Raw genomic sequence first — 14,157 nt, forward strand, 5'->3', positions numbered from 1 at the left:
GCAACAAAGACTGCATCTCTACAAAAAAAAAAACAAAAAAATTAGCCTGACACAGTGGTGCATGCCTGTGATCCCAGCTACTTGGGAAGCTGAGGTGGGAGCAAAGTCATTTTTGAGTCATCATCTTAACAAATAAGCATTTATTTTCCACTCCTTGAATGTTTTCTCCACCTCTTTGATGTTCTGAAAGATGGGCATCGTAACGTCATTGCCAAACGCAGAGAAAGAAAACCTGTATTTATTAAATGCATTGAATGGGGGTGGACAATTTAATGTAATTTATATAATTGTCTTATTATCTCAATAGCTTTGTTACTCTACTTACAGATGACAAAACTAAAGATCTTAAGAATTTAGCGACTTTTTCAGTGAGAAGCTGAAAACTTAGACCAGGTATTAGAAAACTAGAGTGTGTGGGCCAGTCACTGGTTTTTGCAAATAAAGTTTTATTGGAACACAGCCATGTCCCTCCGTTTGGTTACATACTGTCTGTGGCTGCTTTTGAGTTACTGGGGCCAAGTTGAGTCTTTATGACAGAGAACTGAGAAGCTACAAGACTAAAATATTAGCTACTATATTTCAGAATTAGCTCTAAAGACTTAGTAGACTAACACTTGTAAAGTATTATAAATACATTTTTCTGGTAATTGTTACATCAGTACTTAAAGGAAACCTGTCCCATCTTTGGACAGTGCTGTTAAAAAGTTGCTTCTAAGAACAAATAGGAAACTTGTTTATGGTTACTCAGGATGTCATAATCCAACCTAATACCACTTCTACAAAGTAGCAATAAAGGCAGCTATACTCTCCCATTTTTGTTGACTAATTAGTATATTTAAATAAAATATTATAAACTAACTGTTCAAGTTTGGAGAGCTAACTTTTCCTAAATACTAAGGGATTACCTCTTAACACAGCTGAGCATCCTTTCTTTTCATTTTACTTTTTTTTGCATAAAAAACATTTTAAAATGTATTTGATACTTTAAATTTTTTTCTGTTGTTACAATAATTAATAATTGTTGAAAATATAAAAGGTTCAGAAAAGCCCAAGTCTGTTATTTTTCTTCATAGTAGGTATGTCAAACCTTCTCCATAAATCTATGCTTTCATTTCTCTTTTTTGCTATCTACTAAGCAGAAATGATGGAAATCTTTAGGAATTCCCTCAACTTCCTCCTACCACACCTTCAAATTAATTTTTTATTCTTGCCTAAACTTTTTTACTTCCCTCTTATGCTGTGTAAACGGCCTCCTTCCTGCTGTATAAGGTTGATGAATAATTCCTTTGTATTGTAGATCTAATTTCCTCCCACCTCAGCAATCTTGTTCATTTATGATACACTCCTCCCTATATTACTGTTAGTTGCTATCCTGCTTATCCCCACTTAACAACTAAATTCTTAAAACAATTCTGTACCTTGCTGTTTCTACTTGATACTGTTTCACCTGATACTTATTATTCAGTTTTCTGACCCAACTCTCCACTAAAACTGCTTTTGAAAGTCACTAATGACCTCGTCTTTGCTGAATAAATGAAGATGTACTTGTTTCTATCTTAAACAACCATTCTACAGCATTTGACACATCAAGAGCTCCTGTTTTCTTAAAAAAGACTCTTTTGGCTTCTATTTATCACTCTTCAGTTTTATATCTTCCTGTTCAAGCCCTTCAGTCTTACATAGAGGCTCCTTGTATTCTGTCTGCCCCTTAAATGTCGATTCCCAAGGATTTGCACTTAACAGTGATTTTACTTCAAGAGCCTTTTATGTAGGAAATTCTTTTAAAAGGTGAGTGTAAATGTCTTTAATAGGAATTTCTTGTGCTTTCCCTTGATTGAAACGCACAGGTTTTGACCACTGTGTATCTCTGTGATTTGAAAGTATCTGTTGAGGGAATCTTGGAAAACATTGAGTTAGGTGCCCCAGTCCCTGGATAGTGAGACTAAACTGATTTCATAGACTTACCTTCTGCCTTGTCATTCTAACTGGAGTAACAGTTTTAGCTGGGTTCAGAAGAAATTGGTATATTTATAAACTTTCTGGTTTTTAGGCCACTTTTATATGCTTTTTCAGAACCCCCAAATAACTTTTGTCTTTGTGTATTTTATGTTTCCATAACTGTCATATTATGAACCTGAGAAAATTTTTAAATATTTATTTATTCATTAATTTAACAATGACATATAAAAATCCAGTATACGCTATTATGAAAAATAACTATTTTGCAAAGTAAAAAATAATAATTGTGAGGAGATGGCAGTGTTTTGCATCATTTTGCAAATTGTTTTAATATCTGGCTTTATAGTTGATAGGTAGATTTTCTTACCTGCTTCTACCTTCCACCTGTTAACCACATCACATATTCTGGAAAACTCCACTATCTACTCATGGGAGAATGAGTACAACAGGCAAACAATATAGTGTTATAGAAATAGCTTGATTCTGTAGAACTCCTGAAATTGTCTCAGGGACCTCCCCAGTATCCTCAGACCACTCTCTGAGAATCACTTGTCTATAAGAACAGCTTTTCAAACTTGGTTGTTTTCCTATTGCCTACCCATCTTCTTTTCTCAGTTTTAATTTTTTCTTCTAAATGAAATCATGCTCCCAGTGCTTCATTAACATTGTATGTGTAGTGACTCCAAAATCTGGAGCTCTCAATTTAACATTGACCAACTGGGCATCTCCATCTGAGTTATGTATCTTAAGGGCATCACTTTTCCTACCAGATACCAACAGTCCTCAGAGTCATCACTGACACTCCTTCTTTGCCTCCACGCATGCATTTACCAGATATTTTTATGTACCAAATACCATTGAAAACCATCTGTTTCTCTTGATTTACTACTAACATTCTAGTTCTTAAGGTATTTGTTTATTGCCTATAAATATATTTTACCAAAATAACCTCCTAATCCCATCCGTTGTTTATAGTCTTGTCTCCTAATTTATTCTCTACTTTAAAGCAAGAATAATCTTTCTTAAAAAGTTTTTTTACTGAAGTATACTGTACGTTCAGAGGAATGCACAATACATGTGTCCAACCCATTGGATTTTTGCAAACTGAACACGTTTGTAAAACCATCACTCAGATCAGTAAGTAGTAAATTACTATTTTCCCATAGTCCCCTTGTGTTTTCTTCTAGTCACTGCTCCTTACCCTCACCTCCCAAAGGTAACTACTGTCCTGATTTCTAGCACCATTGACTAGTTTTGTCTGTTTGAGCTCCATATAAATGGAATTGACAGCATGTACTCTTTTTGTGCCTTGCTTCTTTTGTTAACAGTATTATCTGAGATTGTACTTTATTTCACAAATCATTGGTTCTTATTGCTATATAGTGTTATGTATATGAACATGCCATAATTTAGTCTACTGTTGATGAACATTTAAGGAATTCCCAGTTTGGTGCTATTATGCATAACAAGGTGCTGTTACTATTCTTAAACATGTTTTTTGGTAAACATGTACAGACGCATACCCATTCCTCTTGAGTTTATGGTTCGAAGTGGAATTTCTGGGCCACTGAGTTCCTCTTTAGTAGATAGTTTCTAGATAGTTTCAAATCAAAAATGGTTGTACCAGTTACCCATATGGTGTTTTTGCCTTTTTCATCGTAGCTATTCTAAAATTTTGTAGTGATATCTTACTGTGGTTTTAGTTTGCATTTCCCTAATGAAGTTGAAAACTTTTTCACATGTTCACTGACCATCGTGCACGCTATTTTGTGAAGTGTCTATTCCAAATGCTTGCTGTTCTTCTATTGTGTTACCTTTTTTTTTTGTTGTTGTTGTTGTTGTTAGACAAATTAGAGGAATCTTTATGTTTTCTGGATATGAGATTTTTATCAGATATATAAATATATTGTGAGTATTTTCTCCCACTCTATGAATTGCAGAACAGTCTTTTAAAAGAATAAATTGAATGTTCATTTTATTTTCTTGTTTCAAATTCCCTAATTTCCCATTGCCTTAAGGAGCAAGTACAAATTCTAACTGTGCCTATAAAACTTTTGATTATCTGGTTGCTCTCTATATCTCCAGTCCCCACTCCAAAGTCTGTGGTTTTTGTTTGGTTCCTTAAACTTCTTGTATTTGCTCAGCATGTGTTCTTAAGGACCAGTGAAGTAACATAAAAAGCAGAAGTATCATTGCAGTAGAATGTGTGAAAATATTTTGGTAATCTTGGAGGTTAGTACATCCTCCTTAAATAGGGGGGCATAAAACCCAGAAGTCACAAACATTTGATTACATAAAACTGGGAGTTTCTGTGTAACAAAATGCAGAAGTTAAAAACAGATGAAAGGCTAAAATACTTAACACGTGTAACATGTGTAAGCATTAATAAAGACACTATATAGACATAATGAGTTTCTACAAATACATAAGAAAAAGACAGCCTAGTTAAAAAATGAGTAAAAATATATATGTATCGGATAGGTAACTCACAGGAGAAATAGAAATGGCCAATAAATGCTCAATCTTACTGCAGGGAAATATTGATGAAAATAAAGAGATAGGATCATTCACCCATCAGTTTGGCAGAAATGAAGAATATTACTGTTTTCAAGTGGGGGTTTACATTGATAAAGCAGTTTTGGGGTACAGTTTGGTGATACTAGAAATAGAAATTATACTTATTTTCAGTCCAGCAATGTAATCTGAGAAATAACGTCATAGAAAAATACCTGTACTTGAACCAAAGTAGAACCAAAGTATATATCAAAATGTTCATGTAAGTCTTGTTTTTAACATCAAAATATTGAAAACAGTTCATCTATCTTTAAGAAGGAAACCCTTTAAGTAAGCTATGATAATGTATGATCATATGAATGAAATGCTTTGCAGGCGTTAAAATGAAGATAGTTGAACTCTATGACTTGGAAAGATCTTGTTTGTAAGGCAGTGTTGAATGTTAAAGGGAAAAATGTAAAGCGTTATTTTCATGCGTATGACACTAAACTGTTAGTAGTGCTATCACTGGCGTAAGGATGGCCGTAGGAGGAATATAAGGGAAATTTCATATTTTACTCTGTGTATTCAGAATTATTTAAGACTTTAGCAATGAGAATGTATCATAAAGACAAAGTACAAAATATAGAATGGAATTCAAAAACAAGTGTCTGAAATCTGTTAATAAATTTAGAAAACGTCTCAGACAGCTTGAGGTTATTGCTACAATTGCCTTTTAAAAACTGATACACATAAATGATTCTAACTCATTGGAAAAAGGTTAAATGTAATTCGAATGGTATAACAAGGCGATTCACAAATATTTATAGTTTTTAATGCTTATACATAAACCTTTTATATATCTATGATTATTTTTATGCAATAAATTACTAGAAGTTGCTGTATTAAAGGGTATTGATATTCTTAAGGCTTTTACCCATATTGACGAATAATTTTACAAGATAGATGTACTAGTTTACATTACTACCACCAGAGAATGAGTATGTCCTTTATTTGTACCTTTACCAACAATTAGTTTTATAATTAGAAATAATGGCTCCTGACTACATGAAAAAATACGTATATACTTTCTTCATTTCTTTCTCTTTGTGAATTGCCTTGTAATATCCTTTGCCTGTTCTGTTAATTAGTAAGAATTTTTTATATAGAAAAAATCTTAACCTTTTCTTTTGTATTACATATATTTTTCTGTTGTATATTCTTAAAAATATCTACCTTGTTAAATATACCATTCTAATTATACTTAATATTTTTCTGATGACTTAGAATCATTTATGTGAATCCGTTTTTATAAGGCAAAATTGTAATGATAACCTGAAGCTACATGAGAGACATTTTCCAAATTTATTAACTTGTTCCAGACTCTTGTTTTTGAATTCCATCCTGGATTTTGTATTTCCTGTTTTTTCTTTTGTTGTCAAAATACTGTCAGTTGCAATGTGCCTGTCTTGTAGTCCATCTCTTAACAGGTTAGGAAAACATCTGAGTTTTTATTATATGCATAAAATAAGCACCTTCAGAATAAAGACCTGAGAGCTTTTCTTTTGAGCAAACTATATTAGTTATGTTTACTACATTTACTAGACTTTTTTTTTTTTTTTGAGATGGAGTCTTGCTGTGTTGCCAGGCTGGAGTGCAGTGGCGCGATGTCAGCTCACTGCAACCTCCACCTCCTGGGTTCAAGCGATTCTCCTGCCTCTGACTCCTGAGAAGCTGGGACTACAGGCGCATGCCACCACGCCCAGCTAATTTTTGTATTTATAGTAGAGACAGGGTTTCACTGTGTTGGCCAGGATGGTCTTGATCTCTTAACCTGATGATCCATCCTCCTCAGCCTCCCAAAGTGCTGAGATCACAGGCATGAGCCACTGCACCCGACTGACTTAGAAATATATTTTAACTGCTCAGGCCTCTCCCCCTTGGTTGGATAGTTGAAGATTGAGAACTGAAAGCTGGTTTTTATGTGTTCTGTATTGGTGATATTTCCAGTTGCGAATTTTTAGATTGGCAGTGCGTTATTGATAACACAGTGCCTTCAGAAACACTGTTAATCATTCTCAATTAACTACTCTTTCCTTTGTTTTACCTGGGCCTTTGGTTATGGAATTTTATTGAATTTAAGAACATAATAAAACTAGATCATTGACTCCTATTATTCACCGATGTAAAGTATCTCAATAGAGTACAAAATAATAACTGGAGATAGCTAGTATTCACTTAATTAAATTCAGTATCTTCATTTTATGTAGTGAAAACTACTTGCCCTTAATTATTTAGTAATTGCTTTCTGACTGAAAAACATGATTTAGCCTATTTCATATATTTACTGAGAAATTGTCATCATACTCCAACGTAAGATGAGTATATCAAGCTTAATCACACAGGTAGTGAATATATATGGTTACCCTCTCAGTCCCCAAGCATCAATGAATAGTTGTCATTCTAATGTATTTGAGCAATATATAACAGCGATGTTCATTTTCATGGGTTTTAAGCAGTCAAGTAGGACTTCTTATGTTTGTTGCTTTTTAGTTCTTCATTTTATTTCTTTACCCAAGGTTAAGACATGATCTAAAGTGCTAGAAGTATAGCTTGAGAAGGCACCTCAGTTTGTGATCAGTCAAGTCCATCGTGGTCAATGAAATTCCCACCTCTAGGCTCCTGGGCATTTCTGGCAGATGAGGGTGATGGAGTTGGGTGCTAGTGCCAGTAACTTCTACATATTTTAATGAAATAGATCTGCACACCACTCTTCCTTTTTGATTTTTTAACCAATCTTCATAGCTTTTTATCAGAAAATATTAAATGGAAATAGAAATATGGCATCAGATCCATTGAGATGGACGTTTATGATCTAAGGAAATAGTACAAATCACTTGTGAAGAAAATGTTATAAATCCTTTAAAAATTATTTTATGTACACATGAGTACTAATATTACTTTAGTTTTTGATGTTATTCAGTTGTCTCACAAATTTTAAAACTGACAAACCTATAGAAGCAATGTTGCACATGTAATATAACCTCACGTTGTATGATGTATTTTAGTAGTGTGTCTTTAGGAAAATCAAGGAGATAATGAGTCACATCATATACAGCATGAAATATTGAAGGCTTTGGTATCTTTAAGGCTTAGAAATGCAGCTGAGCGCCTTTTGTCTTTTAATATTCCATCTCCTAACAAAAAACCCAACTTCCAACAACCCAAAATTATTTCCAGAAAATCCAGAAACTTTAAAAGTATTTGGCTTTTCTTGAAGAAATCAACCATGGTGATTTTAATCCTTTATAGAAATGATATCTATTTCTTTTATCTTTTAGAAGTATGTCATTCTGATGAACGACTCTGCTGTTTAGATTTGCGTAAGAAATTAGTTGAAAAAAGTCTGTATGATTTTTGGCATAGATAATTATTGCTAGTTTATAACAATAATGCAATTTTATTTTAAAGATTCTGACAATGGAGATATTAATTATGATTATGTTCATGAATTGTCATTGGAAATGAAGCGTCAGAAGATACAGAGGGAATTAATGAAGCTGGAGCAAGAAAACATGGAGAAGAGAGAAGAAATTATCATTAAAAAGGAGGTATGCTATTTATTGCAATAAATATGTTAGTACTTAATAGCAGCATTTGTATAGATCAGATAATGCAACTTCTTGCTACATTTTAAATTATACTAGCATACTGATATATTGATCAACCCACTGTATATGTACTGCTCCATATATATTCATTTAATCTTCACATTATTCTATTAGATAAGTATCAAATATTTATGTTATTGAATAGGTGAGCAAAGCTGAGAGTTTGTTGCCTAGAGTCACCAGCTAATGTAACATGGGGTTTGAATCTACATATGTCTGTTTCAGGCCCATGCTATTTCTAGAATACCTTGTTTCTTTTCTAAAAAGTGAAGATACAGTTATTTTAAATATAATTTATGATTTTTCGGAGGAGATTTTGAAATTTTATGATTTTAATTTACTTAATTGAAACTGGTATATGTTAGAACAGTTATATTGCTTAAAATCATGGATTCAGGAGTCAGACTAATATCAACAGATAGTGGCTATTATAATTTATTTTTATTTCAAACTTTTTTTGTAGGGATGAGATCTTTCTCTTTACCCAGGCTGGAGTGCAGTGGCGCTTACTGCAGCCTTGAACTCCTGGGCTCAAGGGATCCTCCCATCTCAGCCTCCCTAATAGCTGTGTCCACAGGCACGTTCCATGTCTTTTTTTTTTTTTTTTTTGTAGAAGAGATAGGGTTTTTTTTATGTTACCCAGGCTGATCTCGACTCCTCACCTCAAGCAATCCTTTCACCTCAGCCTCCCAAAAAACTGGGATTATAGGTATGAACCACTGTACCCAACAATAATATTTAATTTTAATCTGAAGTTTGGTGTGATTCTAAAATACTGTAAGCTTTGTTGTACCATTAGTGGAGGAATTTCTGAATTAACTTACTGAATTTTTTTTAAAGGTTTCTCCAGAAGTGGTTAGATCAAAATTGTCCCCATCACCTTCTCTAAGAAAGTCTAGCAAATCTCCGAAGCGAAAATCAAGCCCGAAATCGTCTTCAGCTAGCAAGAAAGATAGGAAGACATCTGCAGTATCTTCTCCCCTGTTGGACCAGCAGAGGTCAGTAGGGTGATAAACAGTGTCAGAGGAAAATAGCTTTTTCTGAAGTGATACTAAAAAGAATTAGTAGGTTATAGAAGGATAGTTTTAATACATTTTACATTTAATGTAAGCTTTTTTGTTCTAAAAAGAAGTTTGAAATGTTTCAATTAAAAAGACAGTTATAGAGAACAATAAAACAAGTATCTGTGTAACATCCTCATATGTTTCAGAGCTTTTTATTTTTTAAGAAATAAAAATAAAAGATACATTTCCTGTTCCTCTCTTAAATCTGGTGTTTATGATACTTGTGCATGTGTTTATACTTTAATATGTGTTTTGCAATGTATAGTATTGCTTTCATATATTTAATTATAATACGGATATATCATAACCTTCTAGCACATTGCTTTTTCACTTAACATTTTTTATATTTATCTATATTGATACATGTAACCTTAGTTCATTCATCTGAGTATTTATATTATAAATTTGTCTACTTTTCTGTTGAACATTTATGTTGTTTCCGATTTTTAAACTATCAATTATACACAAAAAATTTTTGTCTTTATGTTATCAAGAGATTGAATTCTTTATAAATTAGAATTACTGTAGAAGCCAGTTGAAGAAGTAAAAATAGAAACGATTATATTCAGGGACTAAGAATAAGGAGAAGATACATTTTCATTTAATGTCACTCTGAACTATTTGTATTTTATCTTAATCAAAGTCCATACCCTGGTTTTATCTTATAAAAAACTGAACTAAAAATATCTTCTACCTAATATTTAATCAGTTAACAAGCCCTATTTGAACCTGTAATGAAACTCGTATTTATCTCCCTCCTTGTAGTTTCTAGAGACTAACCCTATTTCAGACTCTACTTAACTTCTTGCCTAGATTATTATATCATCCTATTAACTATATTGACTTTATTTAGTTTCAACCCCCCCCCCCACACACACATAAACATTTTCATTCAGCTGCCTCAACCCATTTATTTTATAGATGCTGTCAGAGAAATCTTAAAAGGACAATTCCAGTTAATTTATTATACCATTGAAAAACTCAATGGTTTTTCATTCTATACAGTGAAATTCAGATTCCATAGAATGACATTTACACTTTGGTCTTCTCTTTCTTGTCAATAGTTTTTGTCCAGCTTCCTCCTACCTAACCCCTTCTACTCTCAGTTCTTCAATCTCTAGCTCAAATTCTAAGTTTTCCCATTTCTCTTTATGGAACATAAGATCTGTTACCCTTATGTACCCATCAGATTTTGCTTGTACCTCCCTGTTGATATTAATTGCCTGTTGCATTATATTTCAGCTGTGACTTACATTTTACAACCTTTATTAAATTTAAGCCCCTTGAAGATTGGGATCTTGATTGTTCATAGTTCTGTCTTCTCATAGTGCCTACTTGGCATAGAACTTTGTGTTGTAATAAGGCACTCAGTAAAGTTGGGTTGATCCTCTCCTTTGTTCATGCAATTGAGTAAATATTGCAAAGGGATATTGAAGAAGTTGAATGAACAGAGAGTGATAGCATCCACTCTACTTGCTCTTATCCTCTTGGCTAACCATTTATGTAACTTTCCCTCAATTCTATTCATTTCCCCGATAAACGGCAGACTAGAAATACCCTTTCTTCCTTTTCTTATCTGTTCTGTTGATAGAATATTTGAAACTTAATCTTTTCATAGAAAGTTTTGATAACTAGACAAAGGGTTAGTTTCATCTTTTACATACAGTCTCTTTTACTGCTTTATTAGTAACTCATCCTATTATAATTATTTGTCATAAATAATCACTCACACTGGATTAATTACTATATTTCTTGTATTCTGCTATGTTGTTGACTTTAAGATACACCATTAATTTAATAATAAAAGCAAAAGGACCTGGAAACAGTATATTAAAAATACAAAGAAAATATTGAATTGAGTATAGCATTTCTTTCTTTTTTCTTTTTTTTTTGAGTATACCATTTCTTTAGCTATGCAGTTTACATTGCCTAGAGTGTGTCAGGTAATCATCTTTTAATTTTATTGCTCGATCATGCTATCAACTAAGAACATACTAAGCACGTGTAAGGATTAGAATTTCAGTTAAAACTCAGTGGAGAATTTCAACCAGTGTCAGCCAACTGAGGTGTGACAATCAGGTAAAGAAACTTCTTGGTCTTACTAGATTATCATATTGAATGGAAAGATATAATTACTGACAAATTAAAACTTACAGTTTTCCCTGAAAGCTGGCACTTTTCTTTGTTTGACATTTATTTTGAGATATAGTCTGATAGGAAGATTTGTCCTGATATGTGAGATACGGTATAATCTAAAATCATAAATATATTACCTATTCTGTCCATCTACACTGTAATCTTAGTTTTCATTAGGTGAATTTTTCTTTATAGCTCTTTGTACAGAGAATATTAAGTGTCAAAAGCTAATATAAAACAATCGTTTTGAAGAGAGAAAGGATTAAAAACTGATGAAAGTAGACCGATGGACTCTTTGCTACAAGTCGGAAGTAGGCTCTGTGGCACTGGAACAACGAGTTGACTTTTTAAATGTTGAAGATCTTGTTGATTTCAGAATACACAAAACCAGTTTTGGCCTCTTCAGTCGGAAAGCACTATAACGTAATTGTGTTTTCTAACCACATATAATTTTGATGGTAATGTGAAGAAATTCTGTGCTTTAGTAAGTATATTAGAATAATCCGGGTTGTGATTATAGCTAAGTCCTAAAATGTCAGTGGTTTAACACAACAGAAGGTTATTTCTCACATAAAGTCAAAATGAGTGTTTCTGATTGACAGGTGGCTGTCCTATACATGGAGATTGAGTAACCCCGGCTCCTTCTGAGCATGATTCCACTTTCTTGGGTTTTCAAGGAAACCAAAGAATGGAATGTACAAAGAAAAATGGAAACTGAGTATTACAGTTATTTAGCTCTATAGTTTGCAATTGCCTGGCATATCAGAGTCCTTTGAGATTTGGGCCTGGAAGTAGTAGTATACATCATTTCCACTCACATTCCTTTGGCCAGCTCTTGGTCACTTGGCCATGCTTAATTTCAACAAAGTGTAGATAGTATGGTTTACCACTGTGCTGAGAAGAAAAGTTTGGTAAACACTCTGCTAGTACAGGTGATAATGTAAAAATAGTTTGTGTCATGAATTCCTTTGTTGTTTAATCATGAAATTTTAAAAGATAATTTTGATACAGATGCCAATTATTGATTCGTTTTTATCTTTAAAGTAGAAAAATATCCAGAAATACAGATATTTATCACATATCTGTTAGGGTGCATAAGAAGATTGAGTCATCTCATGGATATGCAATGAGATATATAACTAATATGGTTGTTGGCAGAAGACAAGGATGAAAAATAGATTTAGTCATCATATTTTAGTAATTTCCTACTTGTTTACATGGTTAACTCTATCAGTGATAATAAGACATAGGGATGAGGACTAAGAAAGCTACATTTTCTGAATGCTCACTATGAGTCAAGTGCTTTTAAAATATTGCCAGCAATTTTGAAGTAGATACTATTGTGTGTGTGTGTGTGTGTGTATATATACACGATATATATATATATATATAGCTAAGAACTCTTGGGACTTGAGAATTCAGCATGATAGGAAATAAGTTCTGGGATTTAGGCTTAGGTCCTCATTTGTAAGTATCAGTACATAGTGAAATTAGTAGATAGTGAAAACTCACCATATGTATGAAAAGGGCTACTTACAAACCTAGTACCAAACTGAACACTCTGAGCGGATGGCTTACACGGAAACATTAATACAGTAAACAGGAACAAACTTAAATTATAAATTCATTTATAAGTTTAGTGCAATTTGTGAGGATATTGTATTTAGAGGACAAAAGCAGTTGATCATGGGGAAAAAACTGAACAACTGTATTTTTATTTTATTTTACATTTTTACAGAAGACTGGAGTTTCATTATTAAATCAGTCTCCCTGAGCATTCGGGGATCAGAGTTTTAAATGACAACTTGGTGGCAGGGTGGCAGGGAGACTGGGGGAAGCTAGTGAACTGGGAGTGCTGATTGGTCAAGTCAGAGATGAAATCATAGGGAGTCGAAGCTGTCTTCTTTTGCTGAGTCAGTTCCTCGGTGGGGGCTACCAGATCAGATGAGCCAGTTTATCAACCTGGTTGGTGCCAGGTTGAACAACAACTTTTTAAATTTTTTTTATTTTTTTTATTTTTTTTTGAGACAGAGTCTCACTCTGTCACCAGGCTGGTGTGCAGTTGGCTCACTGCAACATCTGCCTCTCGGGTTCAAGTGGTTCTCCTGCCTCAGCCTCCTGAGTAGCTGGAATTACAGGCTTGTGCCACCACACCTGGCTAATTTTTGTATTTTTAGTAGTGGCAGGTTTCACCATGTTGGTCAGGCTGGTCTCGAACTCCTGACCTCCTCACAATCCGCCTGCCTCGGCCTTTCAAAGTGCTGGGATTACAGGCATGAGCCAACACGCCCAGCCTGAGCAACAATATTTTAAAAGAGAAAAGAGTTCAAATGGAAAATAACAAAACAGGACAGGTGCAGTGGTCTGAGGTGGGCAGATCACTTGAGCCCAAGAGTTTGAGACCAGCCTGGACAACATGGTGAAACCTTCTCTCTACAAAAATACAAAAATTAGCCAGGTGTGGTGGCATGTAACTGTACTCCTAGCTACTCAGGGGGCTGAGGCATGAGGATCACTTGAGCCCGGGAGGTCAAGGCTGCAGTGAGCCATGATCGTGCCACTGCACTCCAGCCTGGGCAACAGGGCGAGACACTGTCTCCTAAAAAAAAGAAGAAATCAAAAAGTAGCAGAACAATGAAATTGCCAAATTTAGAGTTAGCAAAATGAATACTACTTTAAAAATTACTGAATATAAAGACAGATTTAAGATCCTGGAAAAGCATGAAAAATGGAAATGACAAAGAAATCTAACATGGAGGAGAGATCCAAGAGATACAGTAACTGTATAATAAAGAGAACTGCAGAGACTTGGGTCATGAGGAAAAGTTACGAAA

At 33.9% G+C, this 14,157-nt stretch overlaps 1 protein-coding gene across 2 annotated transcripts in view; it reads left to right on the plus strand.

Annotated features, from left to right (window-relative positions):
- ZC3H13 (zinc finger CCCH-type containing 13) overlaps nucleotides 1-14,157 on the plus strand; it is a 92,502-nt gene that overhangs the window by 33,232 nt on the left and 45,113 nt on the right. For both annotated transcript variants that reach the window (XM_011939943.1, XM_011939935.1), the window contains exons 6-7: nucleotides 7,924-8,063; nucleotides 8,964-9,121. In XM_011939943.1, the coding sequence (XP_011795333.1) occupies nucleotides 7,924-8,063; nucleotides 8,964-9,121 (298 nt within the window). The remainder of the gene's footprint in view (nucleotides 1-7,923; nucleotides 8,064-8,963; nucleotides 9,122-14,157) is intronic.

Source organism: Colobus angolensis, unplaced genomic scaffold (genome assembly GCF_000951035.1).
Source record: "Colobus angolensis palliatus isolate OR3802 unplaced genomic scaffold, Cang.pa_1.0 Scaffold101, whole genome shotgun sequence".
In the NCBI taxonomy this organism is placed as follows: domain Eukaryota; kingdom Metazoa; phylum Chordata; class Mammalia; order Primates; family Cercopithecidae; genus Colobus; species Colobus angolensis.